This window comes from Suricata suricatta, chromosome 2 (genome assembly GCF_006229205.1).
Source record: "Suricata suricatta isolate VVHF042 chromosome 2, meerkat_22Aug2017_6uvM2_HiC, whole genome shotgun sequence".
In the NCBI taxonomy this organism is placed as follows: Eukaryota; Metazoa; Chordata; class Mammalia; order Carnivora; family Herpestidae; genus Suricata; species Suricata suricatta.
Genome location: NC_043701.1, coordinates 107,770,979 through 107,796,322, shown reverse-complemented (window position 1 = coordinate 107,796,322; position 25,344 = coordinate 107,770,979). Strand labels below are relative to the sequence as shown.

General features: G+C 48.5%; 1 protein-coding gene across 1 annotated transcript in view; it reads left to right on the top strand.

The window, feature by feature from the left end:
• The window catches only part of TARBP1 (TAR (HIV-1) RNA binding protein 1), an 83,137-nt gene extending 61,127 nt beyond the window's left edge, over window positions 1–22,010 (top strand). Inside the window, exons 25-32 of the mRNA XM_029919375.1 lie at window positions 4,888–4,974; window positions 13,082–13,278; window positions 16,066–16,147; window positions 17,941–18,112; window positions 20,234–20,425; window positions 20,614–20,738; window positions 21,148–21,284; window positions 21,603–22,010. Coding sequence (XP_029775235.1) covers window positions 4,888–4,974; window positions 13,082–13,278; window positions 16,066–16,147; window positions 17,941–18,112; window positions 20,234–20,425; window positions 20,614–20,738; window positions 21,148–21,284; window positions 21,603–21,771 — 1,161 coding nt within the window. The 3' untranslated portion in view covers window positions 21,772–22,010. The remainder of the gene's footprint in view (window positions 1–4,887; window positions 4,975–13,081; window positions 13,279–16,065; window positions 16,148–17,940; window positions 18,113–20,233; window positions 20,426–20,613; window positions 20,739–21,147; window positions 21,285–21,602) is intronic.
• The last annotated feature ends 3,334 nt before the right edge of the window (window positions 22,011–25,344 follow it).

Genomic DNA, 25,344 nt, shown 5'->3' with positions numbered 1-25,344 from the left:
ACACCCCATCGTCTGTGTCTGGTGTACATAGGGTCTAGTAAATATCGCCTTCATATGCACCGGGAAACCAAAAAAGTCGTTTGACTCCTGTGTTTGTGATCCTTGCTTTGCTGGGAAGGTCCGGAGCCAGCCCTGCAGTGTTTCCGAGTGTGCCTGAATTACGCTGTGCGAGGAGCAATGGCGGCCCTCCTCTCTTCCTTTACCTGAGCCACAAGCTCGACTGCATTTTCAGAACTCCTCTACTGAGGATGTCGTACGCAGTTACAGACCGCCGTTTGCTCTGTCGCCGTCTTCCTTACGTTCCGCACTGGCACCTGCCTTCTCTACAGCAGACCTCCACTGGGGCGAGCTACGTAGCTTCTGCCCTCAGCCCCTACACTTGGTTTGATCTGAAGAATCCTACGCTTGTGGTGAGCAAAGCCTAGTATGCAAACTTGAGTTACTGTGAACTGTAATCCCTAAAATGAATGTAACGTGGTGTGTGTCCGCTGTACTCAAATAAATGTTTGTTAATAAGGAAGAGAAGAGGAATGCCCTGTCCACATTGTTAGTAATAAACTCCAATCTCTATCAGTATGTGAACAGGAAGAGCCCCAGGGGCATCTCTTTCTGCACTCTGTAAACCCATGGTGTGGCTCCCTGCCCCTCCAGCCCCCATCCAGGCTTTCTCACACGGTCGCTTCTGATCCGTGCGTAAACCTGACCTAATGATGGTACCTGTCTCTCAGGGCCATCTCCTTTTTCTTGTTCTTTCTTCTGGTCTCTTCACTTGAAACCCACAGGTCCCAAAGCCAGGGGCACCTTCATCCTCACACTCATCCTGAGAGATCAGTCAGGCTTTTTTTTTTTTTTTTTTTTATGATTTACTTATGAAGACCCTGAAGTTCAGAGAGATTGACTTGTCACCCAGTAAGAAATGACATAGCTTTGAGGCGCCTGGGTGGCTCAGTGTGTCTGACTTTGATTTCGGCTCAGGTCATGATCTCATAGTCTGTGAGTTCAAGCCCCACATCGGGCTCTGTTCTAGTGGTTTGGAGCCTGCTTGGGATCCTCACTTTCTTTCCTTCTCTCTCTGCCTCCCTTACTCTTTGTCTCTCTCTCAAAAAGAAATAAAAACTTAAAGCTATGTCATTTCTTTTTTTTTTTTTTTTTTAAATCCAAACTCTGTTTAATTCCCGAAGCTGCATTCTGTTTTGCTGCTCTGAGATTCCTCATCTGGCTTCTCCCTCTCTTCATGTGCATGGAACCAAGAAAAACAGTCCATCATTTTTCCTTGAGTTGCTTCTCCTATCTGCTGCTTTATCAATGTCGTCTGTTTTGTCTGCTCTCCGGTGGGGAGGCTCCACCTCATAAAGTCTCTGGAAGGACAGGTTGGCTCTGGTTTTCTTCTGAGACATCCTGTCTTTTCCGTAGCCTAAGTAATGACCGTGGTTCTGTGACATTTTCCAACTTAGTTCAGTCTCTCTCTTTTCATAAAGGCCTTTCAGACCTTGTATATTGTCTTCAGATCTCTTTCTCTAGACAGGAGTCAGGAGTTTTCCTTGTAAGCGAATAAAACAACTTTTGATTGAATCAGAAGCAGGCTTTGGACACCTGGTTGGTTCAGTTGGTTAAGCATCTGACTCTTAATTTTGGTTCAGGTCATGATCTCACGGTTCATGAGATTGAGCCCTGCATCAGGGTCCATGCTGGGCTTGGAGCCTGCTTGAGATTCTTGCTCTCTTCTCTCCCCAGTTCCCTCCCCCACTGTCTTGTGCACTTGCTCACTCGCTCTTTCTCTTTCAAAAAAGAGGGGGAACTTAAGCAGTAGAGGAGCAGGGAATCAGGATGTCCAGAAAGCTGTAGAATCCAGCTTGGAAAATAATAAAAATAATCTGGCTGTCGTGCAGTCCTGGGCCATTCCACTGGGGGACGTTGCTTTACCCCACCGGAGGTGACGTGCTGTCCCCCCAACCTGCTGCACACCTGCTGCCTCTGTGGGCTTTGCCCCTGTAGTTTAACAGTTCTTGATTCAGGGTTTGGGGCAGATGCCTCTGGACCCTGGGTCCAGGTCTCAGGTACCCTCTCTTTTTGCAGCCAGGAGGCTGAGAAGAGGACTAAATGTGGCCTTTTCAGCTTCCCACAAAACCCACACGGTGGGAGAGTTCCCTAAACACGGAAGGGGATTGAGGATAGATACTCAAACAAGGGCAAATATCCACTACGCCCTTTTCTTCCTTTATTGGAAGATGATGTCAACTTTTATTTTGTAGAGAAAACAGAAGTCATCACATAGGAATACCTTTACCTTCTCCACAGCAGAGCACATCTGCCTCCTTCCCTCCTTGTGTCATACAGGACCCGAATCTTCTGTTGACGATCATTCTTCTGCTTGTTCTCTGGCTCCTCTTCCCCTGACTTCTCAGGAACCTTCTGTTTTCAGTCTGTCTTCGGTACTCAGTCTCTCCTTAACCACCTGGTTTCCAGTGCTTTCCACGTGCTCACTCTCCATTGTTTACGGATGTCTGCTCTGCACTGCCCGCCCCTCCCCTGTGGTCGCCCTGTCTCACTCCCGTGTTGTAGGCAGACCTCCAGCAGGGGTCGTCCGCATGCCACTTCCTCCCACCGATCCTGCAGTCCCTTCGAAGAGGGCACTGTCCAGGGTCTGTTGTCACCCTGCTCTTCTTTTGGCCCCGTCCATGTTCTTGATGACTTCCTTGGTCTTGGTTCATTGACATGCTTTCCAATTCCTCTCGTGCCTCTGTTCCCTCTTTTCTATGACCTTTCCAGCCTTTTCCTTCCCAAGCAGCCATTAAACGTGTTTCTCAAGGCTACGCTTTTTTTTTTTATCCCCTTCACTTCTCCTTGTTTTATAGTTTCAGGCGTATCTAAGTTATGGATTCACTTATCTGATATAATGGCCAGTTTGTATTTCTATTCCAGACACCTTCCCCTAAGTGCTAAATCAGGGGTTGGCAAACTACAGTGAAGTTTGCCCTTCTGATTTTCCAGGCACACAGCCTTGCCCGTTCATGCACATACTGTCTGTGGCCACATTTGTGCTAAGTGACAGAGTTCAGTGGTTGTGACAGAGACTGTGCAGCCTCCAAAGCCACGTTTCTATTTACTGTTTGGTCCTTTACAGAAGTTGGCCTGCCCTGCTCCAGATATTGTCCTTGAGTGTTTATAGATCATCCAGAACTTGGACGTCTGACACCACGTGCCTCCTATTTTCCCCAAACTTGATCTTCCAGCTGTTGTGAACAGTGCCACCCTCCATACAGTTGCACAGACCAGAAACTTTGATTCGTAACCAGCTCCCTGGACCTTATGTCCTGTGGGTTTCTCATTTACCTCCCTTCTGTCTCTACCATTCTGTCTCAGTCCAGTCCGCTGTGACTCAGTCGCTTCTGTCGCTGGGCCACCTGCATCCACTCTCGCCCCCATTTCAATCCATTCTCCACCCTGTAGCCAGAGCAGGTTTTCCAGAATGAAAAATTGGTCACGTTATCCACTTGGCTTCAAATGTTGCTCTCGGAATAAAGACCAAGAGTCTTCAGAATGGCCTGTGGGTCTTAGGTGCTCTTATGCTCCTACTGACGGTCTCCTGTTTTCTGTTGCTAGAACAATCCAGAACCCATGAGTGTAGGCAACAGTGTTTTGTTATTTTTCATGATTCTGGGGCACGTGAGCCTGGCTAGGCACTTCTCCACATGGTGCCTGCCGGGGCTAGAGCTTCCAAGGGGCTTTTCCGACCTGCAGGGTGGTTGAACCTCTTTCTGTGGTGGCTCGGGGCTCCTGGAAAGAGCATTTTGCTTGCATCCCGCCTGCTGATGGCACATGGGCCGAAGCAGATGGCATGACCAGGCCTCAGGCGGTGGGAGGGGCCTGCATTAGGGCATGGGCCCAGGGGAGCCGGGGCCACTGGAGGACACAGATGCGACCGAGCATCACTCTGACTTTTTCTGATTCTTCACACTCATCCCATGTCCTTTGACTCCCAGGCTGTTTGCACATGCGCTGCCCTCTACCTGAACTGCCCTTTCTTCTCTTCATCTACAGAACTGTTTGTCTTTGTTTAGATCTCTGCCCACACATCCTTGGTGTCATTTCTTGAAGGAAGGGTGGCTTGGATCCCTTTATTAGAGGTCTTTGTAGCACATAAATAGTGCTTGTTATAATGGGAATTTTACTTTATCGGGCAATTTCATCCTTCTTCCCCATTTCATCCCCCAATTTCATCCTTCCTTCCTGAAGGCAGGAACCTTATCTAATTTGCTTCCCCTGATTTCTTACACCATTAAAGGAGTTAATTGTCTGGTCTGCTTTTGGAGCAGTGCCCGGACTGTTGGGTCTGTAGTTCCTGCCCTTTCCAGTCTGTCTGGCGTCCATCAGCTTATCATCACTGGAATGTGGTGTTCTTCCAAATCCATTACTGGGAAGGTTTCCGAACCCCAGTTGAACACTCTCACATAGCTTTTTGTCCCGGCTCTAAAGCATCTGCAAGGTGCCGTCTAACTTTCAACCCTGTTGCACCCCCCACCCCCGCCAGTGCTCCCCTGGCTCACTGCCTGTCTCCCTCCCCATCACCTCAGTGCATTGTGTTTACTTCGTACAAGTTCTCTTTCCTTCCTGCCCCACCCCCCACCCCATGATGCCTGCGCCTCTTTTGAGCCAGTGCACCCTTGGCCACGCCACTTGCTTCACAGTTAAATTCGTTTGTAACCTTGTGGCGCCTGCTGAGTGTTGTGTTGGCATTCAGCTCTAGGAAGCTGCTACTTTTCTGTTCCTTTCTTCCCGGATCCCCCATCCAGGCCCTGCCACCTCACATCCTCCTCCATCCTGGGCCCACAGGCAGCGCCACAGTCAGCCTTGAATGACTGTTTTATTTATCTGACTTTTTTCCAGGGTGAAGAAAACCTTAAAACAAGCATTTGTACATTTTTATCAGTTTTGTCACATGTGGACATCATTGTGCAAAATGTTCCAGAAAAGGTGAGTTTAAATGTGTTTGTAAGAAGAGTTTGAACAACCTATCAAAATAGAATTGTATACATTTGTACTAATTTCTAAAAATATTTTTAATGTTTATTTTTGAGAGAGAGTGAGCGAGCAGGGGAGGGGCAGAGAGAGGAGGACAGAGGATCCAAAGTGGGCTCTGTGCTGTCAGCAAGGAGCCTGATGTGGGGCATGAACCCCGAGATCATGACCTGAGCCCAAGTCAGAGGCTTAAACTGAACCACCCAGGCACCTGTACTAAATTTTTTTTTTTAACGTAGAGTATTTCTTGTGATTTCTGCTACGTCTCTTCCCTCACATTACTCCGCACACGTGAAGACACAAATATGCAGGCAGGTGTTACCCACTTACACACATACACACTGAGATACACCTAAGCATGTACTAAATCTGCAGACAAATAATGGGCAATTTCTAGTAAGAGGTCATCAATTTTATCCAGGTGTTTAATATTATTTAAGTAAGACTTCCCTTATCGCGTCTTTAACTGCCCCTTGACTGACGTAGCTACTGAGCATGTGTCCCTGTAAAGGGCTCCCACGAAGGCAGGCGGGCTGTGGCCATCGTCACCTGAAGCGTGAGGCCCGTCGTTCATCTCTCTCGGGCTTTGAGCCGTCTCCCTGGCGCTTTACCCCACTGACAAGTAGAGATTGCAGCTAATCCTGGTTAAGCACTTTGGTGAAACTGGTAAGAATTCAAGACAACCTGCCAGGAAGATTTAGAGCAAGATTTCTGCATTACTGAATCCACGGGAAAGAATGCACTGAGATGTGAACTCTAGGAGAAAACGGAGTATGTGGAAGAAGTGTCGTTCGGTGTCGAAAGAGAAAAGTGCAGGGCGGGGGGAAGGCTTCCTAGAGTTTCTCAGAGTGTTCTTGCGTTCTTGTCTTTACACGGTGGTAACAATCAGATTTAGTTGTTACCCTGTTTCATCAGTTCTAAGACTCAGATCCTTTCCCCCACATTTTAACTCCTGAGATCATGACGAGCTTGAAATTGCTCGTGTCTCACAGTGTCTTTCAGCCAGACGGCAGTGTGTGAGTTGTAGTTACGTAAAAACTTGTGTTAACACCTTCTGGCGAGATCAGGCAAGCTCCAGCATCAGATAACATCATGTGTTATCTTTCTGTTTTAAATATGTGCAGGAAAGATTTGCTTGCAATCTACCGAGGGAGGTAAGACAGACAAGGCAGTGTCCTGTGGCAGGGGGGCTGGAAAGCTCAAGAATTGTTCAGGCAAGTTCTGAAAACGAATTCATCTTAGAAGATCTCCTGCTAGACCTAATATAAATAACGGGCTGTTTTCCCACTCAGCCCTGTTTGTACACAGTGTATATTACATATTTTAGATCTGTTCTTTTATTTCAAAGCATCCAAAAGAAGGAATGCTGATTAGCGGAATAGAATAATCTCAGTTTTGGGGTACCTGGGTGGCTCAGTTGGTTGAGCAAGCATTCAACTCTTGATTTTGGCTCAGGTCACGATCCCAGGGTGGTGGGATCAAGCTCCATGTTGGGCTTAGTGCTGGGTGTGGAGCCTGCTTGGGATTCTCTCTCCTTCTGCCCCTCTCCCCTGCCTGTGTGAAACAGTCTCAAAAGTTTCTACTTTCTTCAAGGTATGGAAATATGTGCACTTAACCTTATGGGTCTGTGCTAAGTAGCCCAAGAAGATTCAAAACTACCATCAAACAGGACAGAGGTCAGAACACTGAATGTTCTATGGGAATTGAAAGCAGAAGGGGGAAAAAACACCCTTCTTCAGTACACACATTGTTGTGTCGTCTGTCATCTTGTGCAGCGTGTCCAAACCTTGTCAGCAAATTTGAGATGGCATTACTGGTATTCGAGTGTGAACAGTGTGTAGCTCAGTCTTGGCCATGGTGAGTGGTCACAGCCAATACCAGTGTGTCTTAGTACAGTTATCATGAAAGCATTCTTTTCCCTGTTGAGAATTATATTGGATTCTTTTTTTTTTAGCACTTACAAGTAATCTATACCTAGCTCCCAGATCTCGGTTCCTAATATCATTCTCTCACAAAAAAGAACCAGGGGCTTCTTGGAGAAATAGCTGATTCTAGAACTGGGGCAGAAACCAGACAAGGTAATTCTGGAGCATCTCGTAGTATCAGAAAAGAAGCGCTTTCCACACACCGTGATGGCTGGGGCTGACATGGGGACCAGCAACACTGTAAAGTCAGACTGGATTACAACCACAATATAAAAAAACATCGATGAGTTCATACTGATACAAATAAATGACTGACTAAATAAGTGGGAAAGATGAATGTGTCAAAATCACTTATTTGAACACTGACCGCAAGGAGGGGGAGCATCGCCCCCCAGTCCATAAGCGCGGGCCACCCTTGTGATGCCCTTTGGAAGACTGGAGTGTGGAAGGGAAAGTGACCTTGCAGTGGGGATGCCCATGACAGCGGTTAAGTCGTATGACAATCTGTGCCCTGGACAGGGTGCCACAAAATGGCGTCTGTGGTTTCCCTCCCAGCCCCCCACCCCGCCCCCCAGTCTAATCATGAGTTTTTAAAAACATCACCCAAATCCCAGCCGCGCAACATTCCACAGAATCCCTGCCCTGCTGCTCCTCAACTGACAAGATGGTCAAAACGCAGCCAAGTTTGAGAAGCTGTCACAGCCCAGAGGAGGGTGAGGGGACAGGACCGCTGGATGTCACGTGGTGTCCGGGGTGGGATCAGCGTCAGGACAGACACGTTAGTGAAGACTGAGGGGATCTGAATGGAGCGTGGAGTGTGGATTGAGGTTAGAAAGGACCGGTAAGAAGGGAGGCGGGCGTTTGGACTCCATCCCTTCAGTTTCCCTGTCACGTAAAGTGGACACAGTACTGCGTAGTTGGCGGGATGTCTGTGAGCATTAGATAACGCGGAAGGTGCTTTCTCCTGTCACAGTCATCCTTAATCCTTCTTTGTACCTGTCAGAGTGTGGGATCAGGCTTCCATTTCATTCATTCATCCGTCCATCCATCCATCCAGAATAGGTTTTGGCGCTTCCCGTAAGAAAGCACAGCCCTGGAGCCTGGAGGTCTGGGGAGGCAGGATGCAGATCTGTCCAGAGGGGCGTGCGGACCCATGCAGTGTGTGCAGTGTGGGGAGCGCATGAGGCTGCGGGGTACTGGCGAGACCCCCGAGTCTCAGGCCGCAGGGGGGACTTGCAGCTGAGTGCAGAGGGGTGCAGGCAGTGAGGGGAGCCTGGCGCGGTTGGGATCCGGAGACGCTGGCTGGGGTGGAGGTGGAGATGACTGGGAGGCTGCAGTGCAGGCAGGGTCCTCGTCAGGCGAGCAGGGTGCTGGAGTGAACGGGCCGGCAGTCACATGTAGCTCCTCTCCTGTGTGGCGTGTGAACTCAGTCAAGTGGCTCAACAGTGGAGTAGACGTACAGTAAGCACTCCGTGTGGGAGGAACTTGGACGTTATCCAGAGAGCCTTGGGAGATGCAGCTGAACTTGGAGCTGAAACGTGACACGAGCAGGATGAGTGCATGCTGAGTGTGGCATGCAGGGCTGGTTTGCTCACGGGGGTCAGACTGGAAACTGCCAGGAAGCTACTGTAGTGTCCTTCATGCTTCAAGCTGCACGGGGACGTGGCTGGAGGGCGTAGGTGGTTGGACCTGACGGGTACCTGCTGGTGAGAAATGCCAGAGCTTGGCGGATGGCTTTGGTGGCAGGAAGCTAGGAGGACACCTGGGCCGAGGGCGTGCCATGGGCATGGGAGGCAGCAACCACATGCGTGCGGGGCTCTGGGGCTCAGCAGGAGGGCCAGATAGGAGCTAGGCCTCAGAAGCTGTCATCCATTTAGGGACCACAGACGCAAGACTGGGGAGGTGCGGCCTGTCAGACAGATGGGTCCTGTCTCCAGTGTTGCTCAGAGGGCGTGGACGGGCTGCAGGTGAGCCGGGTGCCCCAGTGTCCTTGCTGAAGATCTGAGGAGCCGCGGGTCAGGGCTTTAGGGAGCCCCAGGCTACAGCGCTCGGAACACAGAAACCTCTCTTTTGAAATCATCCTGTATTCAGGCCTCCAGGTGACCTGCGCTTGCATGGGCTCTGGAGGGAGAAGCAGGCCTCTGCCGGCAAGCCAGGCCAGTGTTCGCTGGGGTGCGGCGTCCAGGCCTGTGAATGCACCATAGGGGTGGCTTCCTGAGCCTGGGTTGGTGGTGCAGCAGAGAGGCGGGAGCCTGGGTTGGTGGTGCAGCAGAGAGGCGGGAGCCTGTTTCTCCAGTGCCTCCGTGATTCTGTGATGATCCGTATCTGCCGAACTGGCCCCCAGAAGCTAAACGCAAGTGGGAGATGGGCTCACAGAGGGGGACAGAGGATCTGAAGAGGGCTCCAAGCTGACAGCACAGAACCCGACACGGGGCTCAAAGCCATGAACCATGAATGAGATCACGACCTGAGCCAAAGTCAGATGCTGAACTGAACCACCTAGGCACCCACAAATTCAAATATTTTTCAAAACACTGTGCCAGCTGTATAAAAAGCAGGCATGGGGAGAGGAGTGTGGGAAGGAGGCAGGGGGTTACAAAAGGACAACAGAAGGGATCCTTGGTCGTGGGACCCATTGAGTATCGTGACTGTGACCGTGAGCATGGATGTGAACCCACACGTGTGATAAAATGGTGAACTGAATACAGACATGCCTCACACACAAATGAGTACAAGTAAAACGGGATATCGAGGTTACATTGGTGGATGACATCAGTGACAGCATCCTGGTTGTGATACCATATTCTAATTTGCCCCATGTTACCAGAGGGGGAGCTGGGCAAAGCATACCGGGCTCACGGGGTCTCTCTCTCATTTCTTATGACTGCACGTCAGTCCACAGTGATCTCAGTAATGTTTCAGTTAGGAGAAGAGAAGCAGCGGTGACTCCCAAGCTTGGGAACCATGTGTGGACTGAAGCCATGGAAATGAATGCAGACTGTGTGTGTAGCCTGAGAAAATGAGGAAGCCGAGGACAGAGCCTAGAGGGGCACCGGCATTTACGGGACAGGAGAGGAAGAGATTGAGAAGAAACAGCAAGAGGGAAAGGGCAGCAGTCTTAGGAATGGGGTGGGGTTTTTTTTCAATTTTTTAAAAATGTTTTTTATTTATTTTTGAGAGACAGAGACAGCGTGAGCAGGGGAGGGGCAGAGAGAGAAGGAGACACATAATCTGAAGACAGGCTCCAGGCTCTGAGCTGTCAGCACAGAGCCCAACGTGGGGCTCGAACCCACGAATCGTGAGATCATGACCTGAGCCGAAGCCGAATGCTTAACCGACTAAGCCACCCAGGCACCCCAAGAATGGGGTGTTCTAAAGGTTATAGGAAGAGGTCTTTTCAAGGAGAGAAAGGCCAAGAGGATGGGGTGCTCTGGAAAGATCAGGCAAGATAAGGGCTTTATCCATAGTGTTTGGCAACCAGGAGGTTGTAACTTGGATGAATTCCATGAGGAGCACAGGAAGCAAAGACAAGGTAGCCGGGAGATAGACTGCAGACAGGTGCTTTGGGTCATTGGTCGGAATACCTGCTCTTAAGATTTTAGAACAGAGAACAGTGACCGGTTCTCTGACAAGGTGTGGGCTGTGGCTCTGGGCAGAGGAGGTAGGCCAGGGCTTCCTGTGATGTTGGAAACGTGATGATCCAGGAGCCACAGTGAGGATCGGGATGGATGTGGACTTCTTGTGACTTAGGAAGGTGGGAGAGGGAGGTTAGTGAGGGGCTGGAGACCATGCCTGGGAGGAGGGCCTGGAAGCTGCAGGGGAAGGGAGGGGAGGGGAGGGGAGAGGACTCTGACGGAGCCGGGAGAAGCCGGACCATGGAGTAAGGGTGTGTAGTGCAGGCAGCTGGCCATAGGCCCTATCACAGGGGTACTTTGGAGCAGTTCTTTCTCCCCTTCCCCCTCCAGTGTTTGTCCTGTGCTTTCTTTGTGTCCTGGTGGGCTGTCTCAGGCCCTGGGGATTCTGCAGTGACCAAAACCGTCTCTACCATCATTCTGGTGGGGGGAGAGATGACAAATAGACATTATACTGTCAGGTGGTGACACGGGCTTTGAAGAAAAAAAGCAGAACAAGGAGCTGGAGATCGGGTGTCTGGGGCAGGATGGCTATTTCAGGAAGTGTGTTTAGGGGAGACCAAGGAGGTGATCCTGAACATGTACCCGAAAGTCAGTGAGCAAGCCACACGAGGGTCCGGGCACTTTCCAGGCCAAGGGAACAGCAGGTGCGGGCCCTGGGTGAGTGGTCTCATCCTGCTTGGGGGATCTGAGCAATTAGCACGGAATAAGGGGGGCAGTGCAGAGGCAGCAGGGCCCCATGTAGGTTGTGAGAGAAGTCAGTTCGGTGCTGGATGCATCATGTTTAGGGTGCGGGCTGTTCTGGTCCACCTCGTCCTCACAGGAGTTCCCGGAGGTGCAGCCTGTGGATGGTAAGACCCACTTGTGAAGCTGTGTGGGTTATAAACGCGGGGTTGCATAACACTGGCGGTAGTGTGTGTTTAGGCGCTCTCGCGTATGTGCTTCGTAAAATTGTAAAGGACTATGAAATAGTAGCAATTAATAATCAGTGTTCTCTTTCCCCTCTCTTTTTATTTTTACTTTCTCTCCTCATGGTCTTTCAGTTGTCTTGGATAACCTGCCTTGGTTTTTGACCTCTAAAATACAACTAAATACCCAGGCGTGTGTCATTTGGAAGTTGCCACTTTCCTTTGGTGCCCCAGACATTTATCTCTCTCCGTCTTCCTTATAGCCAAGTAAATACATTTTCTCTACACTGCATGTCTGGTTTTCTTGGCTGTGCATCTGGTGTGCCCCTCAGCCTCCCTTGCCCCTCTTCTTAAAACTGATTCTTCCTTAGGGCACCTGGGTGGCTCAGTCGGTTAAGCATCCAACTCTTGATTTCAGCTCAGGTCTTGATCTCAGGGTCGGGACTTCAAGCGCCGTGTTGGGGAGCCTACTTAAAAAGTTCTCTCTCCATGTTGCCTTTGTGCTGGGCCCCCTCTGACTATTTGTTACACTTTGCTCCTCATACACATGGTATTTGTTGAAGTTGCTCATCACACAGGGATGGTCCTTTGTGTGTTCTAGTTTTGTGTGTGTGTGTGTGTGTGTGTGTATGTTTTCCCATATCTCCCAACAGTGTCTGTGTGATGCTGCCAGTGACCTCTGATAAACGTTCACCATATTTTGAATAAAGGAATGAATTAATAGGATCATGTATATCTTTGTCTTTCTCCAAGAAGCTTTGGGAAGTTGAAGTGATCTGTTAACTGTGCCCGAGTTATTGGTAAAGGTCTTCTATGAACATGATTGGTTTTAGTCAGTAGAAACCTTAGGACTCTTAGCTAGATGCAGCCTTGCAAACATTTACAGATGACCCACGTGGTAGAAGCAGCGGGGTAGCTCCTGACATTTTATTAAAAGTTTCAGTCCATCTGGTTTCCGTGTTAATCTATGTCGCTTCCGTTGCCTTTCGGTATCTGTGGAACTGCGTGGTTTTGCAAGTCAGGGACAGGCATTGTGTGAAGTCTGCAGGCTGTGAAGACAGAACGGTCTATGAATTCGCAGGAAGACTATAGGGAAGTTTAAACTATTTCATTATAGTTCTCCCCACCTTTTAATTTCCCTGCCACCTCTCAGTGCCACATGGGTCCAACAGTCGCTCACAAAGACGAGGAGGAAAACTGCATGGTGTGAGATGCCTTGCTCCAGAAGCGCTTCGGAGTGCACTGGAAGTGGGGCTCTTAGAGAACATTTCTCACGTTTCCAGCCCAGGAAAAGGTCATACGTGATGGGGGCTGTCGTTGACCCATCATGGGGACGTAAGGGTTGGCGTGGAGGTGCTCTGTCCACGGCCCTGCGGTGCTGGAGTGCAGGGAACATGTACCGCAGCCGCCTGGGGAGGAGGACCTCGAGCCGGGAGGAAATTCTCCCCTGGGGGGACGACAGCCCCAGCGCCCCGAGTGTGTGTGAGGAGCCCGCTACTGCAAAACCCGCGAGATCAGAGCCTCTTCTGCCTGCTCTGTGGTCATACAGTCATGGGTCCGGGCTTACATGTGAAGAATCTTTGCCCTTTCTTTTCAGAAACCAGTTCTGAAGCAAGCGCTTATCATCGTCCTGCAGTGGTGTTTCAGTCACAATTTTAGTGTCCGCCTGTACGCGTTAGTGGCTCTTAAGAGAATCTGGCGCATGTGTAAGACGTGGCACGTAGACGAAGTGGACGCTCTGACTTCTGTTATTGAGTCCAGTCTTAGCCAAGTGGAAAACATGGCCGGAGCAGGGTAAGCAGCCCCCTCCCCTTCACTGTCCTTCCAGCAGAGCAGAGCGGACAAGCGGGTGCCTCCGTCTCCTTAGCCTGTCGTCACACGTGGATATCGGTGCCCGGATAAGGTGGGGTGTGGGCAGGGCCCTGTGGGATGCCTGGTTTCACCACACTTCTAACTGTGGTCAGCTTTGTCTTGACCTTTAATATTTTTGCTTTCTTATCCTTGATCCTTTATCTTATAAATAATCTTTTACATACCTTTAGATACTCTTCTTAGGTAGAGCTGAATGTCCCCAGTCTCGGTCATCAAAGAAGTGCTGGGAAGCAGGACGATCTGGCTTTAAAGACAGGCCCCCGGCCGCCAGGTGTGCTAACTAAAGATGGGCACTTTTCTCTTTTCCTTTTGTTAGACAATTGTCTCTATTTCCCAAACAAGATCCTGCACAGATGTTCAGTGTCAAGCAGAGAAAATGCGGCAGCTACCAGATGGGGGAGGGCCACCTGTCCCACACGCAGTTCTGTTCAAAGTCACCGCATAACACTGGCTGGAGTATCCCCTCTCCTGGTGTCTGAACTTGCTTCCCCAGCTCTAAGGGGGTGGTGGTGTTTTGTTCTTATTATCATTGATTATCAGTATCCAAGAATGCCAGGGTTTTTATAACTTCCAGAGACCTGGGCCATATCAGAAGTCAATACATAAAGAGTTTCTTTTAGAAGCTAAGAAACACAAATATTTATAAACAGATAAAGGTCGGAGGCAGCATATGAAGCACATGAAATAGTGTTTGGAAAACCAGTAACATATGGGGGGGGGGTCTTTTCCTGACCATCAAGCCCGGAGATGGTCTCAATAAGACTGTGAGTCATTATGAAGCTTTGCGTGGGGACCAGGACTGAGTTTTTACTCCCTCGGCCACAGAGTACCGGATAGCCCTTCTGCCTGCTTTACTTCCCGTACATTGGTTGAGTAGAAGCATTAGGTGACTGAGTGGGTAAGGGAGGTTTTGGCAGCCCAGGAGGAAGACGGTCAATTCAGCAAATGTAAATACTAAAATACAAGCACCTGAGACATGACTGGGAAAACCAGAGGGGAGAGTTAGGTTGGGAACATACGGCAGGCTTACAGGTGAGGGACAAAAGTGCAACTCCGACACGTTGTACACAGTTCGTTGCATAGAAAAATGCACCCACTAGATTTAGTGGGAGCCATTTCAGTAGCCTCAGTGGTGGGGCAGAAACCAAAAGAAAGCGGATTAGGAGTGGTTGGAACAATATATTATGTTGAATCCAGTGAGGGCCTCATTGCTGCCTAGTAGCTTGATTTCCTCACTTGCATATTCAAATTACCTCTTGTCTTTAATTATCAAAAAAAAAAAAAAAGGTAAAAACACAGCCATGTTTTGGGGATAATTCTCTCCCAAAACACTCCTGTGAACTGTCATTGGAAGAACAGCTGTGGAGTGTGTGCTGTCAAGGGAGGGCTTGTCTTTTATCTTTGGTAACAGTAGTAGTTTTTATTTTTTTTATTTAAAAAAATTTTTAATGTTTGAGAGAGAGCGTAAGGGAGGGGCAGAGAGAAAGGGAGACGCAGGCTCTGAGCTGTCGGCACAGAGCCCAACACCACGGCTCGAGCTCACAAACCATGAGATTGTGACCAGAGCCAAAGTCCGATGCTTAAGTGACCAAGGTGCCCCTCGTTAGTTGATAAGGATTCGTGGTTGGGAAGTTGAACAGTGCAGAAAGGTGTCCCATAGAGGCAGACTATCTCCTTCCTCACAAAGGTGCCCCCTCCTGCGGTGCGCCTCAGGCTAGCTCTCCAGCCCCACCGGCAGCCCTGCATTCTGGTTCTTAAGCTTAGACATGGAGCCCTTTGAGCAGGCTAGAGGAGCCGGGAGGGGACGGTGCAGGGAGTGGGCTCTAGGGCACGAGCTGGGTGTTGTCCCTCCACAGAGAGACTCTTGGTAGGAGGTGTGGGAGGTGCAGAGTCTCTCCTCTCCCCGGAGCCCCAGAGGCTCGGAGGCTGGGCTGTCAGGGCAGGTGGCGGGCTGGGGGTTGGCGGGTGAGGATGGCAGGCAAGCTGGGCCTGCGCAGAGCAGAGCAAGCGTGCAGGACGTGCCTTGAAACTGCTCCTTCGCTTTTGGGCTGTTGGTCATGAATTCGCACTGAAACCCCCAGCTGTGTCAGAAACCCCCTACCGCCTTTGCCTTTGGAAACCTGGCAGGTGTGTTGACTTTAAAACCTGCCCCGTGACGTTTGTCTGGTTGAGGAGCACCCGCAGTTCGGTATGCGTTGCGAATCTTTGGGGCAGAAAAAGCGCTTACTGCCTGGCGGGGACTTGAGGACTGTCACCTTTAAGGACAGGTTTCTTACACGGTTCCCATTTAGAACTCTTGTCCCTCCAGCACGTCAGGCCTGTGGGTCGCAGGCTGCTCCCGTGGGGTCTCCCCGGACTGCCAGCTGACGGCTGTTTCCGGGTCCCGTCGTGCTGATGGAGCGCGGGCCTCTGCACCACCCACGGGAACCATCCCTGTACTGTTAAGCCTGGAGGCCTGGGTTCACATTGAGTCATTGTTGCGGGACTCTGAAACCGTGCTTTGGTTTCCATTTCAAAAGGTCAAACTCAGCGTCAGTCTCTGTAAAGTATGTTGATCTGGGAGGTAGGGGTGTATAAATCTTAGGCTAAGATTCCAAGATTTTCCATGCAGTCTAACCTCTGCACTCCTTGTCTCTGATTATCTGATTGACCCCCAACCCCCAAGCTCTCTCACCTGTCCGGACCTCACACCGTATCTTTAATCCTCAGGAATGCCAAGAAGAACTGGCAACGCATCCAAGAGCATTTCTTTTTTGAAACATTTCACCCACTTAAGGATTATTGTCTGGAGGTGAGTGGGGAGTGTTGTTTGTAAATTCTCTACCTTATCTTCCCTTCCTTTCTGCCACAGGTCCTGGAAGGTTATGACGAAGTAAATTTTTTCCCCTTATAGCATCGCCCTCACGGTGTGAAGTTCTAAGTTCAATTTGGTCACTTCGTGCAGATGACTTGATCGCATTTCACTCATAAGCAGTGAAAATTGGCGAGTCATTGGCACTTTCTAGTTCTCAGGCTTGTAAACACCGGAAGGGGGAATGTTCAAACAGATCTGTTCTGACGTTCAAAGGAAATGGGTGAGAACATTTGTGCAGGGGAGATTTTGGTTGTGATGAAGCCCATTGTTTGTGAAGGAGCAAAAAGATTTGTCCCTTTATAACTGGTGTTTTTCTGATGCTGGGTGACCAGAATCGAGTAGCATGTACACACCCCCCTACGTTCATTGTATCCGAATGTGTTCCTGTAGTTTTAAACATGTTCATTACAACTAGCATGTGAATGAACTTAAATGTATGGAAATCGTGTCACTTTCTCCATTTTTCAACTCTAACTGTTTTCATGTTCTGCCTTTAAATTTAAAATGGGTGACCTAGGATTTTTCCACAGTAACTTGAGCTGCTGTGCATATGCAGCTGAGGGGATCGGTTACTAATACACTGGCCTTTAAAAAAAGAGTCTTGATCTTTATATTGGGAGATCCTCCAGAATGTTAATGTGCACTTCTGTTGCAGAAATGTAGGAATTTTCAGTTATTGTAACTAACATGCTCTGTTCTGTGTTCTTTAGCACCCAGAATGCTTTGTTTGACATCTTTCTGAAGGACTCTTACTAGCTCTCTAGTGTTAAGTCAGCACTCTGTATTCAGTTCTGCAGCAGCAGTAAGTCCCTCTTCCCGCTTCCTCCCTCCCTGCCCCTGCCGCCTCCGTTCTGTGTATTCTGTTCTCCGCTGACCACATGAGCCGTACTTGTACGTGTAAATAACAGCAGCTCACAAATTCCGCCTCTTTCTGCATTGGGACTGTACTGGCTCCTACCCCGTGAACCCGGCGGGGCGGTCCTTACGCAGCCTCAGCTCGGCACAGATAGGGCCAGCATGAAGGCTCGCGCATGGTTACACGTTTATATTTCATTTTTACATTGCCTGTTACCTGTGCTTCTGTTTTGTATGTGGTTTTTCGTCTTTGAGGATTCTCTGGTTCTGTTTGTAGGTAAAGAAAGGAAAGGGCGAGAGCGTATGTAATGACTGATTACCGTGTTCGGTGGTGTCGCACCATGGGGTTTACAGACGCCTCGACGTGCGGTCTGAACCTGATTTTATCCTCCTTTTACAAATGAGGGAGTCGAAGCCAAGAAAGGCTCAGCGGTTTGCCTGACGTCACAGCAAACAGCCCCTGCAGAGTTTAGATCCCAAATTTGTCTCGTGGCAACGCAAGTAAAGATCTGGCATCAAAAAGAGCTTGAATTTGACTGCTTACCGAGGTGTTCAGTTATCGGTAAATAGTACTTATTCATGTTGCCAACATGAATATTGATCGATCCTAAAACATGTTTTGGTTTATCAAGCACCCAGTGGTTTATTACACAGTCAGAAGTACCCGAGGGGAAGGGCAGGAGCTCCCCTGACCCCTCAGATGAGAAGTATGTCTAGACAGTTGGCACAAGATAAAACGTACATAAAAGTACATAACGTGTTTGGGAGACTACAGCAGTAAGAGTAAATAAGTTGTATTTTTTAAGACGTGTTACCATGTATTTCCTTGTTATTTTCAAGGGAAGAAAATTGAGATTTCACCATTCTCTTTCCAGACCATATTTTACATCCTACCACGCCTCTCAGGCCTTGTTGAGGACGAATGGATTCCCATTGGAAAATTTACCAGATTCACAGACATTCCTTTAGATGAAGGATTTCAGTGGTATCTTTCTCCAACTCAACTGTGTGAACTAAAACCAGGTGACTGGGCTCAGCAGGACATAGGTAAAGAAAACTTTTTATTTTTCCACCTTGTTGACTTGGCGTGGCCTACTCCATTCAGTTACTGAGAACAGATCGTTGACAAGACCGCTGTTCACTGAAGTGGCGAGCTCTGCTCCTCGGCTTAGAGAAAAGACATGAAAAGACGTTGTATGACTGGTCATTTTCCTTGCTCAGCCTCGCGATGAAAAGCCCAGAGAGCCTGGTCTGCGTTATTGCATCAAGCTAGTATCTTTTCTTTTTTTCGACATATTATTGTTAATTATCATTCACTGATCTTCCATCCTATATTTCTATAAAAACATAGATTTTTTTTAAAGGGCCAAATTATGAAATCTCGTTTCTTGCCCACATAGGAATAAAGCCAAGCTCTGGACTACAGTCCCCTGTGGGGACGGGTTGGAGCTTGCTCATTTGTTCTGCCTTTTTTCTCCTGTTTCTTCAACCTTCTGTTACACTTACGGCTTCCCTGGGCCTTTTTCATTTCCTTCCTTGCTCACCGTGTCTCCCCCACCCCATCCAAGGACCCGGTGCCCCACCTGCTATGACACCAAAGCTGACCTGAACGACCGCGGCCCACAGTCCCTGTTCTCATGGCCGCCCCTGCCAACCTTGGCCCTGGCTCTAGCCCTCCCTCACCCACAGCCGTGGAAGCTTCTTTCAGAAAGTCAGGGATGATCCTTTTTCTCCTCCGTCACAAGCCCAAGTGGACGCTCGTCTCTTACCATGCCTGCCCTTTATGGGGCATGTATTTGCTAGCTTCTTGTTATCCTGATTCTCCGCCTTGATCTGACTCTTCTGACCCCCTGCAGGAGCTCCGCTCTCTGTCCCTTAGATCTGAGCTGGGCTACAGAGAGGAGCAGGCAAGTCAGGTGTCACTTGGATGTGAAAAGGCCGAGGAGGTCTGCGTCTGTTTTGTTTGCGGTGTGGTAAGGAGAGTATTACGGTGCACTTTTATGTGGCGACCTCCGTGTCACCCCCGAAATGTCTTCACGGGCCTGGTCTCCTTGTTGTGCATGCTCTTCCTGAACTTGTTTCCACAACGCAAACCCTGCCGTTCAGCATAACCTCTACCTTGTGTCTCTACCGGGCCGCCTTCCCTGCTGGGCATCTGCACCCAGCAAACTCAGCACACAAACTGGGCGTCCCTCGGCCTGAACTTGCCTCCTCTATCCACCCTTCGGTCACTGGTGCCCCGGGGTCATCACAGAAGTCATTCTTTTCCTTCGTATCATTATCTACGGGCTTTTCATGCTCCTCTCACGGGCTGAGCCTCCTTGTCCATCCTTGCAGGCCATGAGCTCATGCCAAAGTTCTGTCACTGCCTGGTCATCTGTGTCCCATGTCCTATGCCCATGTGCATGCCGCCCCCACAGTCCGTGCTGCCCTTTCCCCTCTCTGTAATCTCTTACTTCCCGTGAGCCTTCCAGGGTCCCTGCCCCCCACCAGACATTACCCGGCCTCACTGCTGGACCATGTTCTAGGGTTTTCGGTTCTCTTCCATCCCCATGAGCTAAGTGCTCTTTGATGGTTCAGGGAGCACTTTGGAGGGGAGCAGCTGAGGACGAGCCTGGAAAGGCAGCCTCAGGCCTGTGCTCCAGCTCACAGCACCGCCTCAGAGGTTGATGACATTCCACGTACTCGGCACGGCCTCAGAGAACATCCTGTTTTAGGAAGGTTCCCCCAAGTGCTTGTCCAATAATTTAAGATAAAGACTGTGTGTATTTGTTTTTAGGAATACACTATTTCTACAGAAAATTCCATACCAATACTCTGTTGTTTGTGAGATACACCATCATTTTATGGACCTCCAAGAAAACAAAGCGAAAATCTTACCAAACTATCACACCTTATGGATACAAAGATGTTTCCCAATTTTGGATATGCTAAAATGTAAACAACAAGTGCACCTTAAATTTTCATGAAATGTAGTAGATTGGTTGTTAGAGCTGAATTGGGACACTTAAAATTACTATTGAAAATGGCAGTTGTGTCTCAATCCAAGTAAAGTTCTTTAGTTAATGAATCTCATCCTAAACTACCATTTTAAACTCTTAAAAAAATGTGTGTGTATATAAATAAATAGATTTTTATGTACAGGATTATTTTCCTTTCCCATCCCAGGTTCTAACTCAGGCGAAGCAGAGGACCAGTCAGAGTGGACTGATGTCCAGAAGAAGATTATCCCGTGGAAAACTGACGTTCCTGATTTAGATCTGGAGCTGGTGTTTCAGGATCGTATTGCCAAACTCGGAAAGTCGATTAGCAGACTGATTGTAGTGGCCTCACTCATCGATAAACCAACTAATTTAGGAGGTAAAATTAGTTTTCCGGGGAGTGGGTGGGGTTTGCTTAAAATCTTTGGATCCTGAAAACCTGTAATCAGTCCCGTGCCATTTTGCACGTCTTTTCCACTCTTCACCCTCCTTGGGAGCTCTGGAGGGAGACACGGGCCCAGGGAGCCCAGCACCATGCGGAACAGTAACACGGCCCATTCTGTGCAGGGCTGTGCCGCACCTGCGAGGTGTTCGGGGCCTCCGCGCTCGTGGTGGGTGGCCTGCAGTGCACCCGGGACAAGCAGTTCCAGTGCCTGAGTGTTTCAGCAGAGCAGTGGCTTCCTTTACTGGAGGTGGGTGGAAAGTAGTTTATTATTAAAACGTTTGTTTGCTAAAATCTTTCGTAGTCCTCTATCTTCAGGTGTCCGTCCTTTTCCAATACTTTATAGTTGTCCAGCCTCCGACAGCTTGAAAGAAACTTAAAATAGAGCCCCTCTGTCCTCCCAGTCCAGATTATTGTAGTATTTTTAGAAATCCTCAATAATGTAGAATTCTTTTCGGTAACGTGTCCTGCTGTAACTCACTCTTCGGAATACTTTTTATAAGTAATATGATGCTAGGGAGAATTCTATGTAGCGTAGAATTCCTTTTCCTTGTAAAAAGGCTTAATTTCATGAAAGGTTTTTTGAAACTCTGATTTTACTCCAAGCAAGGCTATAAATGAATAATTTATTACTCTGCTGTTTTTAAACCCATTTTAAGGTAAAACCGCCTCAGCTGATCGATTTTCTGCAACAGAAGAAAGCGGAAGGTTACACGGTCATTGGTGTGGAGCAGACAGCCCGAAGTGTAGACCTGACCCAGTACAGCTTTCCCGAGCGGTCTCTGCTCTTGCTGGGGTAAGAAGATGCCTTTCAGTCTCGGTATGGAAAATGCTTCGGAAATGTCATGGCTCACCGAGACTCCTGATGTTATAGCCACATCGGGACTTTTCACATGTCATGCTTATGGACAGACCCCTAGGCTTTGTTTTCTTTCACCCATGTGGGATAGTTAGGTGAACAGAGATCAACCCTGGAATCTTCGTGTAACATATTTCCCAGCGCCGCGGACTTCATTTTGTTAACCTGGCTCTTCGGTGACTTTCAGGGCAGCTGAGAAAAAAGCTAGGGTCTTCCACGAACACTAACCTTTCTTCTTCTGTTTTTCTTCATCAGAAACGAGCGTGAAGGGATTCCGGCAAACCTGATCCCGCAGCTGGACGTCTGTGTGGAAATCCCTCAGCAGGGTATCATCCGCTCGCTCAATGTCCACGTGAGTGGGGCGCTGCTGATTTGGGAGTACACCAGACAGCAGCTGCTCAAGCATGGGGACACTGGGTCGTGAGGCTTGTGCCTTATGGGGACACATCACCGGTGCTCTCGAAACATTTTTAAAAACTATGTGTGCTCATGTAATGCATTCTGAAATTTACTGGGATGCTTTGTATTCCTTTTCTTGCAGCTAATGCCAAAACTTCTTCATGTGCCTTAAAGACATTACTATATATTATCCCCTTTAATGAATATTTTTAGCTAAATTACATTGTTTTCAATAAAATACTTTATGCGACTGTGGAAATAAAATGTCTTTTAAGAAGGTTGTTTCTTTCCTACAGAACAGCATGGTCGGGAATGTGGACTGTGGTGGGACTAAGAATGACAGCAGCTCTTGTCTGTGACCATTATCCCCGAAGTCTGCGGGAAGCACGGTGTGGAGGCGGCCGAGGTCCTGCAGGGGGAGGAGTCCTTAGCCTGCTTGCTGCTTTATGTCTCCTTATTCCCAGGGAGGAAACCTGCTCCCCTATCAAATTCATAATGCTCAGATAATAGGTTTTAATTTACTTTTAAAGCCATGAATTAGGCCATTGTCATGGAAAGTTCTGGAAAATATTTTCATATACTACCATTGGTCAGAGAGTTCAGATAATGAAATAGTCTATATTCTGGGATGCCTGGGGGGCTCAGTGGGCTAGGTGTCCAACTCGATTTCAGCTCAGGTCATGATCTCATGGTCCTGGCTTTGAGCCCCACGTCTGGCTCTGCACTGACCCCCCCCCCCACCCAAAAACAGCGAATTTTTCTTGCACATCATCACCAAGAGAGAGAATGGAGCCCAGGATGGCTGATTTTCTCTTTCTGTTCTTCTGAGGGGATTTTTGTTTGTCATTGAGATGACCTCAGTATTTAATGGTGACCATTTATCACCATCCAGCAATGAACTTCAATCATGTCTGGGTCCTTTTTAATATTTAAATTTCAGAATCTGTCACCAGTATATATATTTTTCTTCTGTAGGTTTATTAAATATTTTTTGTTTTGCAGAATTGTGAAGATAGTAGTTTCCATATGCCCTTTGCCCAGATGCCTCTAGTAGGATCTTCTCCAACCAAGGATGTTTATCAAAACTAGGAGAGTAACTTTGGTAATGGAGCCGTCCCCCAGCTGCACACTACAGGACTGACCTGTGTTCAGATCGCTTACTTTCCCGCAGGCAGGAGCCAGGCCAGGACGCTACATCACTTTAGGTTTTCAGGTCTCCGTCTCTCGTGATCTCTGACGGAGTCTCCCTCTTTCCTGGTCTTTCCTGACCTTGACACTTCTGAGGAGTACTGGTCAGGTATTCTGTGAATGTCTCGTAATTTGGGTTTGTCCAGTGTTTCCTCATGGTCAGACTGAGGGGTCTGGGGCTTTAGGAAGGACCCTGCAGTGATGACGTGCCCTTGTTATCAGCTTGCAGCACAACCGTCTAACCCTGGTCATTTGCCGAAGGGAACGTTTGCCGTGTTCTCAGTGAAGTGGCTTTCGCTTTCCGTGGTCTGTTAGAAGCTCAGTCACTAAGCCCACCCTGCATTCAAGGGCAGAACGTACGCTTCACCCTCTGGGAGGGAGGAGTGCAGCGGCACCTGTTGAAACAACCATGGTAATTCATACTGTGGGAGATACTCGGAGGCTGTGCTGATACAGGGTCTCCTGTGTGTGTTGCCCACGGATTTTACAACTTGTCGGTGGGGACTGCCTGCAGTGTTCTCGCGGTGAGATTGTGTTTCCCTTTCTTCTACCTTCATGACCCGGGATTCTGCTATGAGGAAGACTAGTGCCTTGTTCAGTTATTTGGCTCTTGTCCTTCTGAACTGTTCCTGTTTTTCCAAAGTTACTTGGGTCAGCCCCTCTCTCAGCCTGCCTTCCAGTGAGTATATGGCATATACATTTCTAACCTGAGTAGACTCATTTATCATAATCTACATTCTAGTTGATTTTATTTTAATGTGCACAGTCACTTTGTAGTGTGCAGTTCTTTGGGCTAGGACGAGTGCATACTCATGAACGCCCCCCACCCCAGGGTCAGAAAAGACCGTCTCAACACCTCAAAATCCCTTGGTGCAGCCCCTTCATAGCTGACCCTTTCCCCCATTCCCACCCACTCATCTGCTTTCTATACTAACTTTGCCTTTTCCAGAATCCTGCAAATGGAAGCATATACACGCAGCCTTTTGAGGCTGGCTTTTACCACACAGAAAAATGCACAGGAGGTTCATCCTTGTTGCTGTGAGGCTCAGAAATTCACTCCTTCTTGCCACTGAGTAGTAGTAGTACGCTGTGTAGACAGACCTGTTTTTCTGTTCCTCTGTTGTAGGACTGAGTTGTTTCCAGTTTGGGACAATTGTAAGTGAAGCCGTTATCAACGTAGCTTCTGTTTTCAGTTCATTAGGTGAACTGCCTAGGAGTATGATTGCTGGGCATGAGGGAAGCAGACACTTCACTTTATAAGAATCCCAGACTCTTCCAAAGGGGTGGACTGTTTTGCGTTCCCCTCGGCATGACATCAGCACTTGGTACTGTCAGCGTTTTTTAGCCTAAGCTGTTCTGATAATTTGCATCACTCTACTAACACGGTGCATCTTTTCATAATGTTGTTATTCAACACTGTGAGTAGATATGCAGTATTCACATAAATCACCCAGGCTTTTAAAAAATGGGCAAATTAAAGAGTTGGAAGAATTTTTATTCTGCTACAAATTCTTTAGATATGTGATTTGTAGATATTTTTTCCCAGTGTGCAATTTTATCATTTTCTTAATAGTAACTTTCACACAGAAAGCCTAACAAGGATCTTTCTTATGGAGGAATACTTAGTTTTACTGCACTTTTCAGGTACTGCATTTTTTAGAAATTAGACTTGCTCAACATGTTTCCAACACCATTGACTCCATGTCTCTGTGTCCTGTTCTAGTAACTCTCGTTTCCATTCTTCTGTTTGTTACGGGGAGCTGTGGTGTTACTACTGTAATTGTTCGGGGCACCATGAGCTGTGTGCACTGACCGTTCCACTGACTGGCTATCCCTGGTCTCCCTCCCTGTTCACTGGAGAAAAAACAACATTGAATTTAGGCCGATTAATAAGCCTACAGTGGTCTCCAAGTGAAAGGAAGAATCCTAAAACTCACTGTAAATCAGAAATGTTGGGCCTGGTGAGGGCGACGGGCCAAAAGGTAGGTCTCTTGTGCCAGACAGGAAGCCAAGTTGTGAACACCAAGAACAACTCTGGAAGGCGCTGGAAGTGCTTCTCCAGTGAGCACACAGCTAATACGAAAGTGCAACGGCCTTAGTGTTGATAGGAAGAAAATCAGAGTGGTCTGCGTAGAAGACCAGACCAGCCACCAACAGTCCCCAAAACCGAAGCCTAATTCAGAGCAAGGTCCCAATTCTTTGATATTAGGAAGGCCGAGAGAGGCAATGAAGCTACAGACACTGGGTGCAGTTTAAAGACAGACGCCATCTCCGTCCCCTCGAAGTACAAGGTGAGGCAGCGAGCACCCAAACCTACCAAGGTAACTAATGAAGGCAGCTACCCTAAACGACAGCTTTTCAGGGTCGACAAAACAGCCTTATCTTGGAAGAAGGTGCTATCGAAGATTTC